Source organism: Lacerta agilis, chromosome 10, assembly GCF_009819535.1.
Source record: "Lacerta agilis isolate rLacAgi1 chromosome 10, rLacAgi1.pri, whole genome shotgun sequence".
Taxonomy (NCBI): domain Eukaryota; kingdom Metazoa; phylum Chordata; class Lepidosauria; order Squamata; family Lacertidae; genus Lacerta; species Lacerta agilis.
The window spans coordinates 22,768,414-22,795,051 of NC_046321.1; the positions used below are offsets into that span (position 1 = coordinate 22,768,414).

Sequence of the window (26,638 nt, forward strand, 5' to 3'; positions counted from 1 at the left end):
GAATGAGTGGAGTGAGTTTGTCAGCTTGAAAATCAAGCATGTGTTTCCTTCTTCCCATGTATTCAAATTTACTGGTGGGAACGACAACCAGTGCTATTTTTCTAGAAAAAGAGGTGCCAGAACTCACCATGAAGGCCTCCCTTGTCCTTTTATAATGGCAGTGGCATCCCCTGGAGAGGTGCCGGAACTGAGTTCTGGTGAGTTCCAGCTGAAAAAAAGCCCTCGTATGGGAAACGTTTCTGAAGAGCTCAGCATTGGTCTCTGCGCTGAGGCAGCAGATCTTGTGCTCTGTTCCCCTGGCATTCTTCTTTCCAAACAAGAATTAAAAGATCTTCACCTAAGCTGATGGCTAGCTGAGGGATGAGTGGACATCTTTCTCAAAGACAGGCTGCTTTCAGCTGCCACTTCAGGCTCGACCTGTTATACCCACTTCAATGCCTTTTAAGACTCTGTGTGTATTACATGGCTTGTACTTTACAACAGAGACATGGTGAAAAGATGCCAGAGGGCAAAGGCAAGTCTTCCAAAAAACTGACCAATTGGTTAGACAAAGTGACATCACATAATCAAGTCAGCCCTGAAGACTCGCAAGCAAATGCAAAAGATATAGGTGATCATAAATGAGCAGGAGTTGCTCACTCCCCATCTTGATCTTCATGCAGATCTGTTCTCCTTTGGCTTATATTCCATATTCATCATGTTATCTTAGTGCTAGGCAAGTTATTTCAGTTTACAGTAACTTAAAATGTATAGAATATTTTAATATATTCATTTTTGTAAAGATTTTTCTAGTGTTTGTAAACACATTCTAAACTTGGAAACTATCCCCTGATGATATGCAAATTGCTCAACTGGTCAAATCTGTTATGAAAAACAAACTTAGTGTAAATGCACTACTATTAGTTTCTCGTGGGCATGGGAACGTTAAATCTGTAGATATTTTGAATGTTTACAAGAGTCTTTACATGTTAAAGTCCTCCATGATGTATGCTCATTTTTTAAAAAAAGAAAGAAAAGAAAACTGTATGCTTTGTTTTGGCATATTCATGCTGTTTTGCACTAATAAGAATTTAACTTTGTAACATTTTTGTGTTGTTTCCAGAAATTTTTTGTAGTGGTCTAAAGTTAAAGCAAATTTGCACATATTTGCATGCTTCTGTGGCGTACATTTTTCTTTTCCCATTAATTCTCTCAATGGCTTGTTTTTGCCTTAGTTTTTATATCCTAATAGTGTTGTTTAATATACTTTTAACTTGATCATCTTATCACTAATGTGCCAGCCGCTTCAGGCTCCTTCACTTTTTTCCTACAAGGGAGTAGATAAAAAACAGCATGTGCACTGCAAAAAAAAAGACTCCAGGACAATGTTCATCTGTGGCAGAGTACATGGCTATGCATATTCACCCTAGACCTTTGTAGCAAAAAAGTTGTGCATGAAGCGACCCTTAATAGGAATGTTAATCTGTTCCTGAACACACAAGTGTACTAAATAGAGGCAGTTGGATGCTGTTTTATAAATAAATAGTTATTTACCAAATTATAGAGTAAAATAGCTGAAATATGCCAGTATGCTTGGTCAGCCTTCACCAGCCTGGTGCCTCCACAGCTGTGCGGAATCTGATGGGAGTTGTAGTCCAAAACATCTGGAAGTCACCAAGTTGGCAAAGGTTGCACTAGGTGAATATAGAATAAAGGCACAATCCAACAGGGACATGGCTTTGTGAATAGCTGTGCTATTTACATTCATTTGGATGGGCCCTGTGCAGGTTCCTATGGATTGCATCCTTTGGCATTTAAAAAAGATTATTTTGTTTTGAAACCTGGCTAAATGCAAATGTGCAATAAAGTGAAAATTTTGCACTTAATTTTTTTTCTATCAATGCCTAATAAATTAAAGATGGGAAGTACTTGATCTACAAGATCAGTTTTAAAGTGGATAGGGTAATGCTAGTGGTTTGCAATCATTCCTTGTTCACTCTAACAGGACTTCTTTGAGGAAGGCTGTTAGTAGTCCATTTTGAAATGGGGAAACTGAAGGTGAGAGAATGTGACTTGCCCAAAGTCTGTGCAAAACCCAACTCATCTAGCTTCATCCCTAGCAGCGACTAACATGGCAAGGAAAAGAGACTTGGTCAAATGACCAAGAGATTCAGTACATCAGAACTTGTGGCCTTTCCTTTAACAGTAGAATACTATCTTCACAGTAGATATGTTGGCACAGTGTAAGTACTGCAGCACAATCGATAATGCCATGAAAGACCAATGGCAAACATTTCTTAAGCGTTCTTGAATCGATAAAAAATTAAGTAGCACTTTCTGTTGGCTACTCCCTAAAGAAGGGAGGGGGGTTTACATCAATTAAGTTGTGTCTATGATAATGAGAGATGTCAATTGATTAATATGAGGCTTGGTGTATTTTATATATCAAGCTAAACATGCCAGGCCACTCCTATAACTGCACACCCAGTTAAATGGGTTATACATTGAGTTCATCAATAGAACTTTACATGTTCAATTTTTATGTTGGAAAGGTATTGGTCATGGAACTTTATAATACTTGACAGTTTTGGTTTCCTAAGGTGTACAGGGTGAAATTAATGAAAGTTTCAATCAAGTTACACACCCTTTCTAAAATTATCCCCAATTCAGAAAAAGTATGTGAAGCTGCCGTAAGATTCTGAATATCCTTTGTAATTAAAATTATACAAGCTACACAATTGAGTACAGAACATCTTGGGACCTAAGATAAGACTTAGGTTGTTCTTAACTAGTGCTGTGAAATCTAAACTTCAGGAAACGTTTATGGTCAGAGGGTTATATCCAACAGAATTGTTGCGCTTGTGGAGCAAATTCCACTCATGCAGCGGAACATTTCCTCCCCTCTCCCTGTGTACCCCTGAATCTGCTCTTGGGTTTCCTTCAGGGCCCCAGAACAGATTTGAGAGATGCAGGGTCACAGGGATGGCAGAAGTTCCATTGCGTTAGTGGATGTCCTTCCACAGCTAGAATTCAACCCACAGTCTTCAAAGCTAAAGGAAGGCCTTCGTAGTGAGATAAATGCTATTGCCAGAACCTTAGTTCTTCCCTGAATTGTCATAGACAAGCATTGTGCTTCCCTCCTCCTTGGTCACCACACACTACTTCCAACTCTGGATTGGATCTAGAGCTGCCATAGGATTGTAAAGAGACTTTTCATATTAAGGGGGGGGTCTAAACAATTGTGTATTTTTTTTATTAAAAAAAACTTTTAAGGGAGGCAAGCTGTGACAGAATGTGAGAAATCTTGTGTGGCTACTTGGCTACAAATAACTTTTGATTGTAGATTCGTTACTTAACAATATGATCTGTTGAGTATATCTGTGAATATTTTTGCACTCTTGAGTTCATGTTTCTGCACTTGTTTTTAAGGGTATGTCATGACTACCAAAGGTAAATTTGTGGCAGTGTTAATCCAGACATGATTTTCAGTGTAAGTGTGCTTATGCCAATAGGCTCTTACATAATTTATCATACGTCTACAGTCTTCCCCTATATACATGAGATTAGTAACATGCTTATCGGTTTTCTATAGTTATCCCCCACCCCAATTGTATAACTATTTTTGTGGCCTGTTTCTGTCAGTAGCACTTAAAAATGTATAAATCCCACTTTAAATTTTATATTTGAGGCCTATTCTGTGTAGCGCAAATATCTAATCAATATATTTGAATATCTGACCCATTAGAATTTCACTGAAAATATAAATTAAATAAGGCTGTTTGAGAAACTGGTGGGTGCTCCTTTTGTTTGCATTTGTTAAAATGTATGTGCAACATCTTGTATAAATCTGAATCCATTTTATAGCAACTTCAAGGAATAATGGACTTTGTATGAAAATTATAAGTAGAAACATCCGTGCTATTTATGACATACTACATCCATTTAACTTAATATGTTTTGTGACAATGAATATATAGCTATGTGAACAAGTAACTGGCCAGATTTGCATGCTTATATCTTGACTTAATAAGCCACAATATGAAAAAGACTTTTGGTTGCACATGTAAGCCCTTTGGATTTTGGGTAGTCAGAATCGGAAGCCTCTTATTAACCATAGTTCCCTATTTTGTCTGAACTAGGAAACTATGGTAACCACCTTCAGGAGAAGTCAGAATATTAAACCACTACTTGAAGTTGATTTATTATTCTCACTTGTTCCAAAAGAGGAAATGATCATTTCCCAGTGTGGAAAAAAGGGAAACTGGTTGAATAGAGGCTTCCTGGTTGGAAAGTGCTATCAAAAGGCTTTCTTTGTTTCTTGAGGCAAGATACATTTACATGAATACGGCCATTATTATGTATGATTTATAGCAATATTTGACCATAGTTTCGAAGTAGAGCACATCAGCAAGCCATAAACTTTAACAAAAATGGTATCAGTTAACTGGAATGTTGAGGATATGGTTAAGGCCAGCTAGTTACTGTCTTATGGCTGAAATAGTCTCTACAAAGAAATCCAGTATTTTGTACAACAAAAGTAGCATTGTTCTTTGTAATAATAAAGTGATTTGTCCTAATAATCATGTTTACTGGTATACTTTTTAAAAAGTGGTTTTTCTGGCGTTAAGAACCAAAAGCTCAGGGGACCACTACTGAAAAGGCTGCCTCTTGAGTTGATGCCCTCCAAACTTGTGAAGGGGGTACACAAAGGGGCTCATGACTGCAGGGTCTGGGTTGGTTCATAACATGATTAGGTGGTGCCTTAATATATTTCCCATCTTCCATATTAGAACTCAGTGTCGCATATTGGGACTGCCAGACCAATTTAGTGTTATTGTGATTGGCGTAGCATGTGCCTTCTGGACTCAGACAGTGAAATTCTACTGAATGGTCACTGTGAAAGTATTTAACAGGTGGGGATAGAAATTACTATACTACATCACTTTTACATGTCCCTTCAGTATACTATTATCCCCTCCAGTGTCCTGTTAGAAACAGCAACACTGATAGTAATGGTGTGTAATGTAAACTGTTTTGAGGTTTTTTTACAATCAAGTGGTGTATAAATTTTGTGAATTCAACTGCACAATAAATAAGCTGGAATCCATTGATAATTAGATTGGGGAGATGTTTTATAAAATTTAATTAATTTGTTTCATTGCTGCATTATTCTCTTTTCAACCAACTTGAATTTCATCTAGTTGGTCAGGATTGAGTCACTTACGAAAATAGCAATGGCTCAATGTAAGTCTCCCATTGTTTGTGAGAATATCTGATGCACAAGATAAAATTACCAAGCTGAAATGCCATTTCCAGGAGAACTCAAGATAGGTTTACACAGCAGCTCAGGAGTCATCTGATAAAAACAGCAAGAGGGCCAGTATATAATGAAATACTCCAGGAAAATAATAGTTCTTCAGACTCATACCTATTTGTTTTAAAGTATACTCTAACCACAGGTTCCTGAAAGCAAGTGGTGAATAAAAACAAACACTCGACTTAACTTCCTATTTAACTATGGGGGACGATTTACAGAAAGTAGTATTTTAATAACATTAACTACCCTGTCGTGGAAACTGCTGAACACTTGAATTCTAGACTTACGTTTTGCATATAAAATATCAGACAAGAATTATAATTGGATTAAAGTTCTGTCCTTCTACAGAAGTCTTCCCATACTAACTATGGGGAGCATTGCAGCATATATATAATTATCACCACCCCTCATCATACACATAACTTAATTGCTTTGTCCTAGCCTCCAATATGAAAAGGGCCATACTGGCTATGGATAGGTCCTACTGAGGCCAACTTCACTTTTTGTTAGGTTCCCATGCCTTGTCAAGTGCATCACCTGCATTCTTGGGCTTTGTGGGACCTGAGGCAGCATTTGAGGTTTTAGCTCCAATAAATAATTTGTAAAATAAGTCAGCAATTAATCCTAGTACAACGCCTCTGAACAGCAGGACTATAGCTCAAAGCTTCCAGAAAGCTGGGTAAGAGAATGAAGGTTCCCCACCCCTATGTCTTGCAATTGCTTTGAGCTATAGGGTGGCTAATGCTAGCAGCTAGCAGCTTTTATCCTAATAGCAACAGTATAATGTTGCACCAGCAAAATATTCACCCCCCATCTAGACACTAAATGTACCAGAACAGGTGGTCTTCAGCACAATCTGTTCATATACAAAATTAAGTAATATTATTTAGGTATATGGCAGTTTATTGCAAAGACAGGAAACCACCAGCCAAGTGCAAACTGAAGTCTTCCATTTCAGATCCGTTCAGACACAAGCATACACCCACACACTCCACAGATGTTATAAACAGTTCAGAATTCCCATCAAGCATGGAAATGGAGAAGTTTAGAGAATAATAATGAATTACCAAAAGACTATCAAACTGTTGCAATTGAGTAAAGAAAATTTGGCTTTTATGAAGAGAGATCATAACTTAAAAAGGGTTTATTTCAAAAGCAGTGAGACGAATGCCCCTAAGTCAATGGAATCAACAAAAGACTCTACTACATACTTCTAGTTGTTGCAAAATAGGGACTGCACTACAATGTACAGTTAACACTGTTATGGGGCACCAGGCAATCCACAGAACTAGCCCTGCAGAAGACAGTTATTGTCTTATGAAAACTTGTGCAAAGCAGTTCTTGGTAGATTATGTCCCAAGCTTCTAATGCTAAGATCTAAAGACTGGATACTTCCGGATTCACATTAATTCAATCATTACATTAAAACACTGGGAGCACTTCTTTTGAACTGCTGGCGCTTGAGGAATTCCCTTTCAAAGTTGAAATATTAATAAATATGTTAACGCAACTTTAGTCATGCAAGACAGTTACAAAACAAAATCTCATTTTTTTATAATAAAGGCAACTTGCATTCAAAATGAACTGTACCCTTATGTTTTATTCAAAGGGTAAACTTGAATTAAACCCAGCTGTTTACTTGAATTACAAAAGTAACATGATTCAATATGAAAATAAGAAACTGTCTACAAATCTCTGACAGTAGTAAATTGCAATATACAATGCATACAGGAGTTATACAGAGCAACAAACTCTTGTACAAAACAAAAATACTTTAATACCTTTAAAATCCAATTTCTTTTAAAATCATTCATGAAAAAAGGTTTGAGTCAGAGTTCACACCTCAATTAGTCAAGCCTCAGGCAGCTACATTACAGCTATTATATATACAAAGTGACATTTTTCTTTTCACCAGCCATTTTATACCAAAGTTTTCCTCTCTTTCAGCATTCCCATTTCCTTGCCCATCTTTCGAGTTCCCAAATCCAAAGCCATCTTCAAATCATGAGAACTGAATTTGCTGAACACCAGAGATCTAGGGAGTGCAAAACAAAATACGATTAATTTCAACAATTTACAATAGAACGCATGCATTTATTTGGAAGGTCCAACTGTTAAACAAGTGCTGATTTAGAACCATTGGACTTGTTTATTACCTGTCTGGTTGCTATCAGCTGTAGCTGCAGAAACTGAGAATATTTAAATATAAGTCAAGAGAAAAAGAACTGCAAGCACTGTACCTGTTGATAAGATGTTGTATAAACCATAACATTTTGTTGTTGGCCATCTGCAGTTATTAAGCCTGCTGGCAACTGGTTAGCTAAAAGAAAGAAAGCAATTTAGTTAAGGGACTGAATCCACAGAGAATGATACTCCAAACCAAATTTAATACGTTCACCATTAAACAAAAAATGTATTACGGCCAGTGTACAGTGTATCAGGACCACCACCTGATATTGCAAATGAAATCTAATCTCTTTCACTGGTGCATATGAAAAACAGAGAAACAAAGGTACCAGATAAGATTGAGAAACTCAGGTGAAGACAAGAAATTTAGACTCAAGACAATGAAATGGTGGCATCATCTAATTTGGAAAATGAAAGAAGTTACACTAGCATGAAGTTTGGGAGTGCTCTTGGATCTAGAATGGTCACTGAAGATACAAATAGCATTTTAGGGAAGCTGGAGGAACTTAAGTCTTCCTACAGTTATCCACGGGCCCAGCCTGGTAACCTCCCAGCTGGGTTACTGCAGTGTAACATCTTTGAAAAAGGTCCATTTGGTCCCCAAGCTAAATTATTTGATACGTTTGGCTGTTAAGAACAGATTACTTCAGTGTTGTGCCATGTGAACTGGCATCCAGACTATTTCCAGGCCCAATTTAAACAGTTAACCTTACAACCATGAATGTCTTGAAGTCAGATTTTCTGAAGAACTGCCTTCTCTCACATATGCCCACCTAAACCTTAAGATTATCTTCTGAAGCTTATTCAGGTGCCCCCATCAAACGAGGCATACAGAGAGAGGGGGGGGAGGGGGGGCCTTTTTAGAGGTGGCACCCCAGTTGTGAAACATCCTCCCAGAGACACTTGCTTTGATTTCTTTGTCACCAGGTGAAGACTTTTCTATTTTGTTGCTGTTAGAATGCTGGATTAGGATCTGGAGCCTAGGATTCAGATCCCCAGTCATGAAGCTCACCGAGTGATTTGAGACCAGTAATTCTTTCTCATCTTCATCCACCTTACAGGGTTTTAATGGTGGGAGGGGCCAGTGGCAGGGCAGAGATTAAGAGCCATAGGTTGCACCCTGAGCTCCTTGGGAGGAAAGGTTGTATATAAATGTAGTATTAATAAAATACATATTTTTTCATGCTTTTATGTTACTCACTCTTTCTAGCTTTACCTCGTTTCTGATTTCATGTTACGTAACCCACCCAAAGAACCTTTGCTGTTGGGCGACATATAAATATTGTGAATAAATATAAATAAATAAATAGAACTCAGGAAGTGTATACATGTGCATGAGCCAGCCACAAGGTGCCAACCACAAAGCACAGCCTCCAGTGCATTTCAGTGCACCATTCATGGACTTCTACATAAACCACATGGCAGAAGTACTTGGTAGGTTGCAGCCCCTTGGTCATACTTGACAAGCTTCTTCCAATCTCAAGTGTCAAGTATCAAAAGCAAAATCTGTCCCAGCAACTTCAAGTGTTACTTACTAAATGCTTCCTCTGTGAGCTCCTCACTAAGGCCATCTGCTGTGGTAACTGCTCCAATACCCTTTTCTCCTTTCATGGCCTTGAAAAAAGCATCATGTTTTGTATGAGGATACAAGCACTTTCAACCACTTAAATCATTGCACGCTTTTTGGAATAGCAATGTAGTTTATACACAATAGGTTTTTCAAACCCTGGATCTCCATTACAGAATTCTACATATTTTGTACACCAATAATTATATCTGTATTCTTGGTGTGGATGTTGATAACATTTTAAGATTACACCTGTAGCAGTGTAACCAGCAGAGTAGTGCAGCAGAGCTTCAGGATCTTTCCCCTTTATTATTGCTAGCCATTTCAGAGAAAACTCCTTGCTCATTCAGTTAAGTATAAAGTGTTTAGATTGTCTCAAACAACAAGACAACTATTTACACTATGTACATAAAGTTAGGAGATACTGTGCATCAGAAGCTATACACTATAAACTAACCAAGCAAAGTAAACCTAGGTTCAGTTTGTGTCACACAGTCTGCATTCAGCCAGGAGGTTTGTAGTCAAAACTGGATGCTTGGCTCAATCTGGAGGTTTGAAGGCTGAATGCAGCAGGCTCTAAATTAGCCAACCCAGAGACTCGCACAGAATTCTCCCCTTGGGTGAGAAGCAAGTGGGAAGAACCCTCCTTAGTCATGCCAGAAGCCTGTGGCCTTGAGCTGTTTTCAGGAGGCCCACTACAGCTGGGAGTTCTAACCCTGAACAGAAATGAGGCAAGGTGGAAAGGCAGCTCCAAGCACAGTTAATGCAATATTTATATTACATGTTTCCTTCAGCTTTTATTGCAGATGTCTATGGTTGCAAGATGTCTATGGTTCTTCAGTAAACACAACATCTCATACATCTTCCAGTAAGTGGTTGCCAAAAAGAGGAGGGTGAAAGGGTTGTGAGAGCTAGACCTCATGTCACCAGAAACAACTAGGAAGATTCGAGAGGTTGCATGTCTGCAGCAGCCCAAGCTGCCACTTGTGCATTTGAAACTGCAGCAGCTTCCCCAATTTAACCTGTGCTTCGTAGCCTGTTATGATAAGAAGGAATTATTGCTGGCACAAATTGCACACACACAGCATTCAATGTGAAAAGAAGTAAAGGGCAGGGATGAGCAATGCTGAGCTACTGCCACAGAAAGCGACTGCAGATTTCTTTATGCATTACATTAAGTGCTCATTTCAAACCTTTTGCAGTGTAGCTTCTTAATGAAATAAATAGGTAAAATAAAAAATCAGCAACCAGGGCTGCATCAAGCTGCTCAGGAGACTCTTTCTTCCCACTGCTGCTAGTTCACCCTCGTTATTGCTTTTGCTGTTACCCACAGTAAGAAGTAAGAAAATGGCAATGAAGAGAACAGCCACCACAATCTGTCCCCCACACCACTATGGGTTTACAAAGAACAAAGCAGCTCTCCCCCCCCCCCCATCTATCAGGCATTAGGAATGTTTTAATCCACTGTCATAAACCGCTTTGGGGCTTTTAATATGAAGCGTGGCCTAAAAATGTTTTTAAATAAATAAAAATAAAAGAGCAAGTGTGTGGGCAATAGCTGCTGTTCCTCTTGGCCAGAATAAGCACAATAATGTTAAATAGATGCAAGGTAGAGAGGATAGAAAGTCTACCTGTGACATGACAGATCCAGATAGGAAGTAAAACACTGCATAACATATGGGAAGAGGAGAAGAGTCAAAGGGGAATGCAAATAAATGCTAGGTTATTCAAGCTTCGCATTGAATTTGCGGAGATCCTTGACCATGTACTCTCCTGGACTTTACATATTAAAATAAAGCAATTCTAAATAGTGCACCATGTGATAATAAAAACATGAAGTAAAGGCAGCAAGCTAGTAAACACAAGCTTCTTTTTCAGACAGTGCATGCCATGTAAGTTGCAACACTAATCTAGCATGGACAGAAAAAGGCCAAATCCTTAAAAGCATATAAACCAGCTGGTTCATCAACAAAAATTACATTAAAAAAGAAACACGATAGCATTTACTGATATCCTGAAAGTAGGCTTCCTATAATTAAAAATTTCAGTCAACTTGCCTGGTTTATATAAAATATAAAAACAGTAATTAGTCATAATAGACAAAATTCCAAACTTGCAAAGTAAAACCACAGAAAGATTACAAACCTCTCTGAACTTCTGAAGGTACAACTTCAAAGGTTCCACGTAGCTGTCAAATCCCAGAGTGGACATGGCAAAGAGAATATCCTCCCCATTTATAGTCTTCCGTTTTTCTTGATGACACCTCTCACTTGCTTCTGATGTTATAAAGCTTATGAATTCACTTACGCACTCCTGAACACATTCCTTTGCATCTTTAGCAATCTAGAATAATTAGCATCAGCATCATCTAGTAATCAAATTATTTCTTGTTTCAATCTGAATTAACCCTAATATATACACCAGTAAAACTGCCAACAAAATAAAACGTTTTGGGCCAGTTAAGCTACCCCAAACAGAATGGTTTAATTGTACACATTACCTCAGTTTTGTAATGCTTGACAATTTTGAATTGAGTAGTAATTTTTTAAAAATAATAATTGAAAAACCAAAGCTGCTATTCAATTAGAGTAGCCTTCCCTAACTCTGTGTCCACAGATGTTGCTGAAGTGCAACCACCAGCCAGTATGCAGAATGGTCAGGGATGATGGGATGTAGTCCAGCAACAACTGGGGACCTAGAACTGGAATCCCTCAATGAGAGAAGATGCAAAAGTTGTTTTGGACAGCTGGAGATGTGGAGGATTAGAAAGCACGATGCACTTGTACTTCCTGCTCTCACTGTTACATCACATCTGAAGGAGCTCTCAATATTTGGTCTTAAACCCCCACTGAATACAACCCAATGATTATGCCATATTTTTAAAAATTCTATGATGAATCTAAGATTATTATAGTACACATGGAATGCTAGCAAAGCTCTCTTTCTGAGTTATTACCTTTCCTGTCTGAGGTATAGCATTCTTCATTATCCTTGCCACATTTGCAATTGGAAGATATATATCTTGTTCTCTAAAACTTTCTTTGGAGCCATTTGTGTCTTCATGATCATTCATGCTATCCTCCGTATCTAAAAAAGAGAGAGCATAATACACAAAATATTAGCTTCATATGTTGTACCCCTTTGAAAACCTCACCTACACCTTGTTTTAGGGTTGCCATATTTTGAAGAGCAAAAAAGAAGACACATTTGCCAACTTTGCTATGACAACTCTCATTTTAAATACCCATCATATATGTAGGCTATAGAAGTTCACATTCCCACCTTAAAAATGTACACAAAAAGTAAACATATACACTTTCTCATTCTTCGGCCTTCCTGGGTGATACCAGCATGTCAAAATAATCTGGGTTGAAAATTGACATTTTAGGAGCACAAAGGGGGGGGGAGGGGAAGGTTACATAGCTTATCACTGTATGACACACACATACACATCTGGTTCAGCATTGTCTCTACTGACCATCAGCGATTCTTCCAGGTTTCAGAGAGGGTTTGCCCCTACCAGGAGATGCTAGAAATTGAACCTGAGGCTTTCTGCATGCAAAAAATAGCTTTATCACAAAGCTATGGGTCATCCCCAAAAGAGCAGGCAGATAGGACATGTCCAGCAGAAACCGGGCGTATGACAACCCTACCTTATTTGGAAAACCTCCCATTACAAAACCTTTGACCACCATCAAAACAACTGCTGTACAGTAACTGTTAGTAAAGTTTCTCTTGCATCTTTTTTCTCCAAATGCCCGTCCCTTGAAAATGAAGAGATCATTCTACTGGTTTGACAGAGCTTATTCTCCCTCTGCTTTCTCCCTCTCCCCCACCAAACCCTTCCTCCTTTTAGTTTAGTTCTAATTGTATTTAACTGTAATTTCTTTAAAAAATTAAACACCCTTTAAGAAAATATCAAATTTGCTATCGCAATATGTGATTTTGTCCACTGACTTATGTTGCTTTAAAAGCAAATTAAATAAATTCATGAAGGAAATTATTACCAACAGAAATTATTCATCATGGCTGTATGCTACCATCAAGATCAGAGGCATGATGCCTCTGAATCTCAGTTGTTGGGAAACACTTGCTGGAGAGTGCGACTGTAGTCATCTTCTGCCGTTGGGCTTCCCATAGACATGTGGATGACAAGTGTGGGAAACATGATGCTAGACTAGATAGGCTTGTAGTTGAAACCAGCAGGGCTCTTTTTATACCCTTATGTGTTTATTGTAGATCTACAAGAGACAGAACTGGTAATCTTAAGGACTGCCACAAATATTTATTTTTAAAACTGTTTAAAATATTGTTAAAATAAAAAGATTGGTTCAGTACCAATATGAGCTTTTTCTCACATTACTTGCAACACAATGCTGCTCATTAATATGTCCCACTGGGTGATACCCAACTACCGGTAAGTCATACTAAACATGTTGTTGTTTAGTCGTTTAGTCATGTCCGACTCTTTGTGACTCCATGGACCAGAGCATGCCAGGCACTCCTGTCCTCCACTGCCTCCTGCAGTTTGGTCAGACTCATGTTGGTAGCTTCGAGAACACTATCCAACCATCTCGTCCTCTGTCGTCCCCTTCTCCTTGTGCCCTCAATCTTTCCCAACATCAGGGTCTTTTCCAGGGAATCTTCTCTTCTCATGAGGTGGCCAAAGTATTGGAGCCTCGGCTTCAGGATCTGTCCTTCCAGTGAGCACTCAGGGCTGATTTCCTTCAGAATGGATAGGTTTGATCTTCTTGCAGTCCATGGGACTCTCAAGAGACTCCTCCAGCACCATAATTCAAAAGCATCAATTCTTCGGCGATCAGCCTTCTTTATGGTCCAGCTCTCACTTCCATACATCACTACTGGGAAAAGCATAGCTTTAACTATACGGACCTTTGTCGGCAAGGTGATGTCTCTGCTTTTTAAGATGCTGTCTAGGTTTGTCATTGCTTTTCTCCCAAGAAGCAGGCGTCTTTTAATACTAAACATGGATCCACTGAAATCAATTGACTTAAGTATGACCAATAACCAATATCACCCATTAGGTTCCATGCAGCTTGAGCCCAAGGAAATGTGCACAGGATTGAAGCATATGGCACACAAGTACTACATGGTATACATTAATTTAATCATTGCTGAGCAATGGTCTCACATAAGAGCTATTAATTTAATACAGAGTTGTGAATGAGTCTTATGATATACAGGTGAAACTCAAAAAATTAGAATATCATGGAAAGGTTCATTTCTTTCAGTAATTCAACTGAAAAGGTGAAACTAATATATGAGATAGACTCATGACATGAAAAGCGAGCCTTTATTTGTTAAAATTGTGATGATTATGGCGTACAGATGATGAGAACCCCAACTTAACAATTTCAACTTTGGGGTTTTCATCAGCTGTATGCCATAATCATCACAATTTTAACAAGCAAAGGCTTGACATGCCATGAGTCTATCTCATATATTAAACTTCAGTAGCTAATGAAAACAATTGCTTACATAAATGGACTTTTCCACGATATTCTAATTTTTCGAGTTTCACCTGTACAGTAGACTTCTTTTATAGACTATGATATATTTTCCCAGGGCTGCAGTCACATTTCTTCTACACGTCTGCAAGCTGCAATGGGGAAAATGACAATAAGAATGGACACTGTCTTTGACCAATACATTACTTACCATCATGAGGCTGTATCACATAGTGACTACCACCAATATAGTCTCCAGCAATTCCTAACTGAGAAGCATCTGTTGTAGAACTATCACCATCCATCTGGAATAAAAAGATCTGAGTTTAGAACAGTCCACTTCACTTGACTAAGCATATTGTTCTTAAAAATCTGAGTACATATTTCTGATCCAAAAACCTGAGATTTGAAAATATAAATAGTATTGCATGCCCACTACACATGATCTTTGCTGCCTAACATGCAATGGATCATTATTCAAACTAAGCCTTCTACTGAAGACTTTTAGTGCATAGCTGTACTTCTATTATTTATGAACAATATGAAGCCTTTATTGTCCAAAAGCACTTTATGACTGTAAACAAAGCAACTACCCACAGAAAGCCAGAGGTTGAGGGGAGGCAGATCATATACAAGGGCTGCAAAATACACATTGCTGAAGATTAATCTAAAGGGCTACACTTGAAAATGTTTTAATTATCTAAATAACTGAACACTTCTGAGAGATGTTACCAACAATTTTTCATTAAACAATGCTGAGTATATTTCTGTTAAATATTAATAAGTTTGGATGACCTCTTTAATGCTTTGGCTTTGCTTCAGCATAACCATCAAGTTCAAATAAAAACTATACAGCTAGTGCTTTCTTTCAAGGATCTACCTATTATAACAGAATGGAACTACAGCATCCATGTTCTCCTCCTGTCTAACATGCCATTATTTTAATTTGATCCAATGTACCACCATTGGCAAGATGACAACCGCTATCCTAGAATCCTTGCTTTAAATCAAGTTTTATTCACCCAAATTTTTCTGACATAAGAAAGTTAACGGCTGAGGCAAAAGCTGAAGAAAACACCTGACATAATTTACTTTAAGATTTTGTACAGAACCCAAATTGGATAGGATTTGTCATTTAGCCAAGACTGTTCTTTGGAAGAGGTAACTTAGGACTCCAAATAAGAAAATGAGCTTTCATGAGTTGAAAGTGACCCTTCTTAAGTTACATGAAATAGTCCTACTGATGGAAACTGTACAGAGGCCTATAAAGAGGCCACTGCCAGCATGTCCTGTTTATAATAGAATTATTAGTCAGTTGTCTACAGGTATCTTATATCACAATTGTCACTTGGAATGAGAACTTTCAGTATATAATTTTCAAACATTTGTCACTTTCAAATTATGCAATAAAACACTATGTTGTATACATTAGTCAGGTAAAGTAAAGCAAAATGTTCTGGCTTTGTGGAAATCATTGAGCACAAGAGCAATATGAAAACATCACTATGAAAATGCAACAATTTCTCTAGAAATACACAACATTCTGAAGATCTGCACTTTAGGGGGTTAATACTGGTGGAAGTCACTGATTCAGCTTCTTTCTAAAAAACTACTATGAAAATAAAAGAGGCAACAAAATGAAGCTTAACCCAGACAAGACAGAGATGCTGTTAAGGGACAATTCTTCTGACCAGATCAGTGGTGTTAAACTGATTCAAGAGTACCACTTCTCCTGAAGGAACAGGTTTGTAGCTTGGGAATTCTATTACTGTAACGTGCTGCATGAGTGCTCTCTGTTTAACAGAGTGCCCTTCCCTTCCCAGCTTCAGCTGGTACCCCATCTATATCCTTATCTGGACAAGGATAACCTGACTTCAGTTCTGGTATCCTCCAGATTAAAATAAGGCAACATGCTATGCATGGGACTGCCTCAGAATAGAGTTCAGAAACTACAGATAATGAAGAACGCAGTGGTCTGACGGCTGTGGAGACTAGACGGTCTAATCATATTACATTAATTCTGGCTAGCTTCACTGGCAGCCAATACATCTCTGAGTTTAGTTCAAAGCACTGGTTTTAACCTATAAAGACTTACATAGCATGGGACCCCAACACCTGATGGAATATCTCCTCAGACAGCAGCCTACATGGATCCCGTAGTCGTCATCTGAGCCCAGGTGCCCCATCAGAGAGGTGAAGAGAGTGGCAACAAGGTTGTACCTCTCCTATTCATGGGACACTCTCCCAGTGAGGTGCCCTGGTGCAGACATTAATATATTTATGGCACCAGGGCAATAACTTCCTCTCTTCTGAGACATTTAATGAGTTGATTATAGAATTAATTTTCTACTGATAACTGGCTATTGTACCAGTTATGCTATAGATATTTTGGTGTGGTTTTTTTAGCATTGTTTTCTTAAATCGTGTTCTATTATTTTGTTCATTTGTATGTTTTATGGTATGTGTTATACTGTTTATAAGTTACCTTGAGACTATTTCAGTAGGTGTCCAACAAACAAACAAACAAAACAGTACTTAATCCTACTTCAACATTTTCCTGTTTTGGAATTTCCAACCATCAGTTCAATAACCAATCTAACTACAGGCCAATTCCATACAAAATATACACAAAGCCATCTCACCAAATTTTCAAGTGAATGTTGCTCTTAAGAAAATTAGACCCAAGTTGGGCACAGCTGCAGCAGGATTTTAATGAGCAAGGTTAATTCTAGTGCAGCTACTCAGCATATAGTACTAGAACGTATCAGATTGCCTTCAGGCTAGTTAAGGCCATGCTGAAATCAAGACTGCTGCAAGAAGAGGCCTTTAACCTTATACAATAATACTTTTTGATTCAGAAGCTTTTGCACTCATTCTATATATTGACACCTTTTTCTAAGTGGCAATATTTATGTAGCCAAAATGGCACTATCCACAAGAGGGAGATGCCAGCAGGCATGGTGGGACAAAAATTGCAGTACGAAAAATCTTTAGGGGGGCGGAAAATCCTAACAGGGTTTAAAAACAACAACATGATAAGTGTCTGCTGGGGAGAGAAGATGGGAAACTTTGGGGGGGGGGAGAAGCTTGAATAGGCTACCACCATGACACTCTATAAACTGTTTGATGTTAGGCATTCCATAAATGAAAAAAAATTCCATGTGCTCTGTTATGTACTGAGTTGAATAGGATCCAAACTGCAGCAGGCTGATTGGTCCTAGAACAATAGGATTGAGATTGCAGCAGTCTGACTGGTCCCAGAACAATAGGATTGAGATTGCAGCAGTCTGACTGGTCCCAGAACAATAGGATTGAGATTGCAGCAGTCTGACTGGTCCCAGAACAATAGGATTGAGATTGCAGCTGTCTGATTGGTCTGCAGGAGCCACCCAATCCAGCTCCAGGTGGAAGTGAATCCGCATTCCGATTGGCATACAGGAGTATCCCGGAATTAGCCAATCACGTGGGGCCCATTGTGTAAATAGTGTATATAAAGCAAACATTTTGGGGGAACTGCATTCCTCACTACTATGAGCTGAATAAAGAGCATGAAAATCACACCGGACTCCGAGTATCTTTCATGCTCTTTTCTATGTATTTTACTGCTTGCTGCATCTGTAGTTCTGCTGGTAGAGTTGTGCATACAAGTTTGCACAAACAGACAAAGGCAACCAATACAAGATCTGTTCTGTCAACCTGTCTTGTTCCTGCATGAGAATTCCATGTCAGCATGGAATTGTCATACAGCATCTTGCGAGTTACCTAGAGTTTGTTTACAGCAGGCCTAAGCTAATGCTATTCAGTGTTGGTAGGCAACCCCAGGAAATCAACAGATCACATACACTTTGTATACAGGGAATATTCATTCTAGAATTTTGCGGGGTGCTTTTAAAGCCTTTATATACCTAAAAGGAGAAGCATAAACTGCGCTAACAAAAGAAGTCTTCAAAATGGGTTAGTTCACATAACTGCAACTTGGGCTTTTTTCCACTTTCACACACTTTTTGACTAGACAAAAATAAATAAATGGAGAAATCAGTTATGGTATGCAAAACGGAACAGAGTTCCATGACTGAGATATGTTTGAAAAAAATCATAGAACTCATGCCAAGAGTTTGTACTCTTAGGATTCACACAAACAATTCAAATCTGATGGGCACATTCACACTAGGCAGGTGGGGCCAGGGACAAGTCTGAGGATTGAACAATTCCAGTAGCTGTGTCAATGAACTCTATAAAACAGTGTTCTATGATTTCCACAAACACATTCCTAACATGTGTGGTGGCTTGAAGGTACAGTAGCTATGATCCAGTGACAAGAAGACTTCACAAGGAAAGGGGAGGATGGAAAATGAAGCTCGATTGTGTGAGACAAAAGACAAACCTCCCATAACAAGACAGAAGTAACTGGTAACGTTTGAACATTTGGAACCTAGAAAAGTAACACCCCCACCCCCACCCCACGCTAAATGGCAACCCAGAGCCAGCACCCCAGAGCCACAAACCAACCCACCTTTGGGGTTCACACGCGTTGCGAGACAAAAACAGCAGCTTCTTTAGCGTGCCGAGAGCTTTTTGACAGCTTCGTCTCTCCGCCTCCCCAACCAAAGCCACTCTGGAGACCGCGAAAGGCAGCCATGTGCAAGGGTTAGGCGGGCGGGGGGGGCCATGGGGGAGGGCGACGACTGTGTAGGGTGTGTGGAAAGAGACTTCCAGACCATCGCCAACGTGGTGGCGAGGGGCGCCATCGTCCCCTTCGCTGCCCCATTCCCCCTTCAGTGAACCTCCAAAGAAATAAAATAAAATGGTGGGAGACGGGTGGTGGTGGGGGGGAGTAATACAAGAGCGAGCAGCAGACAAAAGCCCTTGTGCACAAATAGACCCAACTCCACCCCAGGAGGAGAAAACGAGCAGGGAGAGCGGCGAAAGGGAGGGAGAGAAAGGAAGGGCGGCCTCCACGAGGGAACAGTAGAAGAGGCTCCTATTATTAAAAATAAAACAGGCTCGGCCGCGCGCTTGGCCGAGAGGGGGGTGGTCGGTCTTCATCCTCAGGGGTCCCCTCCGACCCCCAGGTTGGGAAAGCGGGAGAGGAGAGGGAAGGCGCCTCGGGCGGCAAACGCGCTCCTTTCGACCCACACACAACCCCCACCCCGCGTGTGGTGACACGCTCCTCCCGCCGCTCCTCTTCCAGGGGTCAACTCCTGTCACAACAGCCCATCTCCCTTCAGGGGCCTCGGCCAACGGCCCCCGCTCGCTTCCCCCTCTCCAGGCCCCGAGCAACGGACGCCGCGGCCAGAGCCTCCGCTCCGCGGCGGCGGCAGTACAAAGACGCGGGCGGGCGGGCCCGGGCCGCGGTCTTCCTTCCTTCCCCCCCCCCCCCCGGTTCCTCCTCCTCCTCTCGGTCTGTCTGTCTGCCTGTCTCTCTCTCTCGCTTTCTCCTTCTCCCCGCACTTCCTGGTCCCCTCAGCGACGGCGCGGCGGCAACGCCGGAGCCCGGGGAGGGAGACGGACATTTCATTCGAGCCTGCAGTGAAACCGGTTACCAATCATTGGCCGGAGCCAGGCACAAACCTCCAGTGCGGCCCTGGTTGGCTCCCTCCGCAAATCGGCTGTTTGGTTGGACAGAAAATGGCTGCGAAGGAACCAGTCCCAGCGCGGAGCACCGCTTCCCGGAGCCGGCCTGCCCTCCCTCCGCGCCGCCTCCTCCTCGCCAGCCGCCTCCCCCTCCCTTCGCGGGAGGGCTCTTCCCGCGATGGGGCGGCCCTCCCGCCGCTGTCAGGATCTTTCTCTCCCCCCCCTCCCTCCTCCTCCTCCTCCTGCTGCTTTCAAACAGCTGCGCGCCTTGAAATAAATTATTAACAAACAACCCGACGGTCACAAGCGGCGGCGGCGGCAGCGGGGGTGCGTGCGCACACACACGGCGGCGCGCGCGCGGGCTCGTCTGAAGAGTCCTATTTTCCTGTCAGCCCTCAAGGCCGGTACAAGATATTTGGGCACCTGAGGCGGACAACCCCCCCCCCCCGAAATGGCGTCTCCCCGCTCCCCGTCAGGGACAAAAGAATTGCCATGTGTCCTCTTCTTTTCTTTTTTAAACCAGGGCACGTCCTCTTTTTCAAGGGTAAAAATCACTGCCGGATTTACATATAAGCTAAACAAGCTATAGCTTTGGGCCCCACTCTCTTGCCCCCCCCCCAAATATAAGATAAAAAACAAATACAACAAAACCTACATACAGCAACAGTGTTTGGTGTTGTGTAGGTTCCTATGGTGCAAGTAATGGGCACCGCCTGCTCCCTAAAATATCACCGGTTTGTTCATTTCTATATACAGTATAGGGTGCCTACATTCTGCCTGGACTGGTTGCATGGCAACATGTGCAAATGGCTTTAGATACCTGTTAGGTCCATAAATTACCATATAGCATATATTCAACACAAAAAACAGCTACAATTTGTTGTTGACAAAGGACAGCTGGACATATACAGGGCCCCATTACCTTCAGTAGCTTAGGGCCTCATCAAACCTAAATCTGGCCCTGTGTCCACATATAGAAGCCAACATAAAGTACGGTAGGAGTATTTAAAATGAGAGTCTTCATATGGCAACCTTAAGACTGCGGAAATGGAGGCGGGAAAGAAGATACAACGTGGGGGGGGGGATCTGCCTTGTGGTGGCATCTCAAAAGCCTTATCAGCTTTTGAGTACTTTGACTGGGCAGATTCATGGAGGATAACACTATCAATGGCTACTAGCACAGGGTTGCCAGCTTGAATGAAATATTGGGGGGGGGTTTCCTGCCAAACATAATCACATGACATGGTCACATGCACATTTTGAATGCAATGCCCATCAATTTGAGGGGGGCAATCCCCTCAAATATTTAATGTGGGGCCAAAGGGACTTCGGGCCCTAGGAGTTGGCTCCTATGCTAGCAGAGGTGTATCGCTACCACCCCACTTGTGCCTTTGGCCATGGAGATGAATTGATGTGGAGAGGCACATTTTTGGCACACACACACCCCAGGCCTCTCCGTCCTCAGCAGGGACCAACCTTGCCTCACCAACCCATAGGTATGTATGCTACTGGCTATATGCTGCCTCCACAGTCCATGTCCATAATGCTTCTGAATACCAGCTGCTGGAAACTGCAGAAGGGGAGGGTGCTTATTGGTGGTTCAGGTCCTGTTTGTGGGTCTCCCACAGGAATCCAGTTGGCCACTGTGAGAACAGGGTGCTAGGTTAGATGGGTCATTGGCCCGATCCGGCAGGCTCCTCTTATGTTGTCCCAAAATATGCTTGGGAGGGCTTATGAGCCTTTGGGCAGGAAGGGAGAATCATCAAAATAATTATCTCCCTTCAGCATTTGATTTGATTTGGGGGGTGGGAGGGCTTAGATGGAGACAATGGATTCAGTTGATTGTGTTATCACTTATTATTAGTGCTATTGTAACGTTACTGTGATTATTTTGCATATGTTTAAGCTTTAATTTAATTGCTGCAGACTGTACGTTTTGCAATCACTTGCCACTTCAATCCCATTGTTTAGAGATTTAAAAAATCTTCTGTACCAGGGTGGTACAGCCTGTGGCCTGTGGCCCACATGCAGCCCACAGAAGGCCTTTTTTTGGCGACCCTTGGCAACATTCCAGAAAGAAGATCTTAAAACCTTAAAAAATAAATAAATCTGTCATGCATTGTTAACGAACGTGCATACAATCTGTTTATGTATTAAATTTGTTTAATAATTAAATATCCTAACTGTGCATTTAATTATATTTATTTAATTAAACATTAATTGTGTATATTAAATAATATTAAATGGATTGCCAAAACTTTACACTATGGAAATCTAATTCAGTGTGGCCCATGGGTTCTATGTTGAAGTACTCTGGTGGCCCACTTGGTATTAAAAGTTGGATTGCCCCGTTCTATCCCAATTTGTTTCATTGGAAGCAATTCATAAATGAAATAAATACAGACATACCATAAATACAGACATATTTTTGTAAGCAAAAATCAGAGAGATTCCATTCAGAGAATGCATGCTTAAGACATAAACAAAGATTAAATTACCTGCTGACCAGACCAACAGGAAATATTTAAGCTCAAAAATACATTGAAAGGGGGATAGAATCAAATAACTGTTGGAAGGTACACTGAGGGTCATCTATCCCAACCCCTGGCAATGCAGGAATCCTGCCCACAGCAGTTCATGGAACAAAGAAGAGTGATTTGCCTCCATATCTGCCTGGCTTTGAGAAAGGACCTAAGGCAGTTTGTGGACTGGTGAGAATTGTTTTTTTTTTATCTGCCTGCCTGCAGCTGTATTCCTTGACTCATTTGTAAAGTGGTATAAAAGTGTTGTTTAATTTGCCATGATATTCTAGCATTTTAAGCAGCTTTCCTGATTCCTAACTCTGTACCTTTCATAGTTGAGTAAGAAATAAAATTATGTTTTGGTTGATCAATCCAGTCATGGCTACAGATTAGATGGACTCAGCTGGCAACAATATGCAACCGATCATTATGTTCTGCAGGACAGAGCTGTAAAAGAAAGGTGTTTAATGTGCATAAAATGCTGTTTGTGTGCATAGTGTATGAAACTTATTGGATCTTTGCATTTTCAGAATAGTGTATGAAACTTATTGGATCTTTGCATTTTCAGAATGTCTGTTTTGCAGAGAACTGCAACAAGTGCCAAAAAGTGCTTTTGCAGTTAAAGCTGCAACAAGGGGTTGGGGCCTTTGTTTCAGTGTTTTTGTTAATTGATTATCCATCCCCAGAAGTAGTGAGTGAGTCTCTCTCAGAAGCTGCCAGCATATTGAAGAAACAATTAACTTATCTGATTCTCTTTCTGGACCAGCGAGAGAATAGTTATTGGCCTATATTAGCAAATAAGAACTTTAAGAAAACATTGCTGCATTGCTGGTTGTTTAAGAACAATGTGTCAATTTGTATTTACAACGTTTTGTAACAAGTTTAAAGACAGTTTGCAGTGAAAATTTGGAACTCTTTCTTGGTATGGAGAGCTTATTGGTTCATACTGTGCACATGGTCCAAATCCGGGAATTCCACTCACATAACTCTAACAAGGGCACCTTGCAGATACCATCCTCAGAGGAGGTCCATTCTGCATGATGTTGGAATTGGGCTTTCAGGATGGATGCTGGTTGCTGTAAAACGGTAAAAGGTAAAGGACCCCTGGACAATTAAGTCCAGTCAAAGGTGACTATATGGTGTGGCGCTCATCTCACTTCCGGCCGAGGGAGCAGGCGTTTGTCCGCAGACAGCTTTCCAGGTCATATGGACAGCATGACTAAACCATTTATGGGACACACCATGACAGAAGCCAGAGCACATGGAAACACCTTTTACCTTCCTGCTGCAGCGGTACCTATTTATCTACTTGCACTGGTGTGCTTTCGAACTGCTAGGTTGGCAGGAGCTGGGACAGAGCGACAGGAGCTCACCCGTTCACGCGGATTCATGCCGCCGACCTTCTGATCAGCAAGCCCAAGAGGCTCAGTGGTTTAGACCACTAACCAGCACAAACAAAAAAGGATAATAAAGCTCAGTGAAGACCAGATATAATCTAAAACATCCTGATTTGCTTGTGGGGTGTTTTCACATCTTCCTTTTAGTCATTTGCTCATCCCATTTTTAAACTGTATTTCCTCATCACTTCCCAAACCACAACAAGTAAGGGTTGTTTGTTTAACGGAATTTGTTGTGCTAGGGTGACAGAACCCTTTTAATGTGCTGTGCAAACCTAAAGTTCTGGTTTGCAGCTGAATCCCTCCCACAAAACACCGAAAGTCTGGAGACACCCAACGGTTTCTGTTCACAACACCAATAACTGTTCACCACCCTCTTTTCCTTTGCTGTAAATTCCCCATGATAAAATAGTATCACGAGCCGCTTAGGCCAGCAGGGGTCGCTCCTTCCCTTCCCTAGTCCGGGATTTCATTCATTTGTTTGACATCCGATTGCCATCGCAACCGGCGGCACGATGGCAGAGAAGGTGAGGTAGCTCCTTCTTGGCAGCGCGAAACTCCCGCAAGGCTGCAAGGCTGCAGCGGCCTGCCTCGCTTCCCTCGGAGGCTCTGTCCCTGCTGCTCGCGCGAAGAGAGAGAGAGACCTCAATACCCGCCCCGCCAGCTGCGCCCGCTGGGCTCCCGGCGGCGTTTGTGCCAAGCGGCCAGCAGGGGGCGCTGCGAGTGCTGGGGCGGTCAGAGCATCGCCATGGGCAGCTCAGTGAGGAAGGGCAAAGTGGTTCGCCAGGCGCCCGCGGGCACCGCCAGCCGCGACCCCAGGGCAAAAGCCCCGCCCGCCCCAGGTGGGTAAAGCCTAGACGTCTTCTTGCTCTTAGTTCGGAGTGACAGAAGGGATATTCTGGGTTCACTTAGCATCCTTTTCCATTTAGATTTATTATTATTTTACTAATATTTTACTGGTTAGTGTGGGTGTGTTTTGTTGGCATTCAACTTCATTTGGTTTTTTTTAACTTGACCTCTTTATTTCTGATTCAGTAATATTGTTTATTTTTTGTACATCTTCCACCACTTAAGATTATTTTTTTTAAAAAAAAACCTGCCAGCTTATTAATTAATTAATTTTTTTTTTTAAAAAAATATTGTCCTAAAGGACTGGGTGCAACATAAAAGGTTCTTTTCCTCCTTCCCCGCCCCCCTTTTACCTTCTGCAACAACCCCATGAGGCAAAGTTAGGAAGAGAAAGAGTGAGCCCAAAGAAGTCGCCCATTGAAAGTCTTGGGGCTGATAAATCAAAGCAGTGCTTCACTTACAATGTAGGTTTGTCAAAACAAAACAAACAAACAAACAAACAAAACTTCTAGTAGCACCTTAGAGACCAACTAAGTTTGTTCTTGGTATGAGCTTTCGTGTGCATGCACACTTCTTCAGATTCTTCAGATGTAGGTTTGTGGCTTGTTTTGAAGACCACAGGCATTTGCCAAACCGGTGCCTTCCACATGTTTTGGGGGACAAATCCCATCAGCCCCCGTAAGCATGTGGTGGCTGGGGCTGAGGGGGTGTTGTGAGCCTGGATAGTTCAGTTGGTTAAAGCAGGGTGCTGCTAGGTCTAACGTTGCAGGTTCGATCATGTTGCGGTCCTGTCTCTTTTTCTGCCTTTACATGTGGTATTTGTTTTGTGATAGATGCCCAAGCTTTTTGTATTTTATCTGTGTTGTTTTAATTTGCGTAAGCTGCCTTGAGTTTCAGTCTGGGAGAAAAGGCAGGATATAAATAAATATCATAATCATAATTGTGTTGTTATCACTTCCTAATCCTTACAACCACCCTATGAGGTAGGCCAGCTTTATTAGCTTCATAATGCAGATAGACAGCTGAGGGAAGAGAGGGGACTCAGCTATACAGCTGCAAATAAAACGTTTTAAGTGTGTTGTAAAGTGTATTATACAAATGTGACACTAGATGGCGATGGTGAGCTATGGCAAATTCAATATATTTTTCAAAACGTTTTTTTAAAAAGCATTTTCACAACTTTTTTTTATATGTGTCTAGATTCCACCAGGGATTTGTGAACTAAAGGCAGAGATAATTGTTGACCTCAGCCTCTGAACCCCATTAAGATTTCTCTGTGGCATGATAGGCTGGAAATCAAGAGGTGCAGTTCTTGAGCATTCAATCATCATAGCACAAAAAGCTTTACTTGAAAACTTCCTGTAGCATGCAACACAGGGGACTTAGTAGTGAAAACAAAAAACAAAAAATGTGTATTTATTTGCATTTACAGTGGTGCCCCGGGTTACGCACACCCCGTGTTGCGGACGTTTGAGTTGCGAACGCCCGCAACCCGGAAGTGTTTCCAGAGCGCGCACAACCCGTGCACGACCCCCGGATCTGCAGAAGCATTCTGCGCACTTCACGCATGTGCAGAAGCACTCAAATTGCGCCTCTTCCGGGGTTTTTCCGGTTTTTTTGTGCGCTCGTGATATGCACGCCCACGTTACGTACCGCGACCCGGAACGGATCGCGTATGTAACCCGGAGTAACACTGTATTACATGTAGGTGAAATACATGGTTTTATAGTGTGGGGCTGGTTGAGAGGCAGTGACTGTCTCAGTCTCACCAAGTGAGC

The 26,638-nt window shown here is 41.2% G+C and overlaps 1 protein-coding gene across 1 annotated transcript; it reads right to left on the reverse strand.

The window, feature by feature from the left end:
* Positions 1-6,424: 6,424 nt before the first annotated feature.
* On the reverse strand, positions 6,425-20,230 carry NFYB (nuclear transcription factor Y subunit beta). Its single transcript, XM_033161862.1, has 7 exons — positions 20,090-20,230; positions 14,730-14,823; positions 12,007-12,137; positions 11,196-11,393; positions 9,019-9,097; positions 7,537-7,616; positions 6,425-7,331 (listed from the first exon to the last, which is right to left on the reverse strand). Exons 2-7 carry the CDS (start codon positions 14,821-14,823, stop codon positions 7,299-7,301), a joined length of 615 nt encoding a protein of 204 aa, XP_033017753.1. The 5' UTR covers positions 20,090-20,230; the 3' UTR covers positions 6,425-7,298.
* Positions 20,231-26,638: the final 6,408 nt, after the last annotated feature.

Excerpts from the sequence above, each read along its gene's own strand:
- NFYB (XM_033161862.1), bottom strand. The coding sequence starts at position 14,823 with ATGGATGGTGATAGTTCTACAACAGATGCTTCTCAGTTAGGAATTGCT. Across the intron at positions 12,138-14,729 it reads TGTGATACAGCCTCATGATG|ATACGGAGGATAGCATGAAT; the intron begins GTAAGTAATGTA and ends TCTCTTTTTTAG. Across the intron at positions 11,394-12,006 it reads CTATACCTCAGACAGGAAAG|ATTGCTAAAGATGCAAAGGA; the intron begins GTAATAACTCAG and ends TAATTATTCTAG.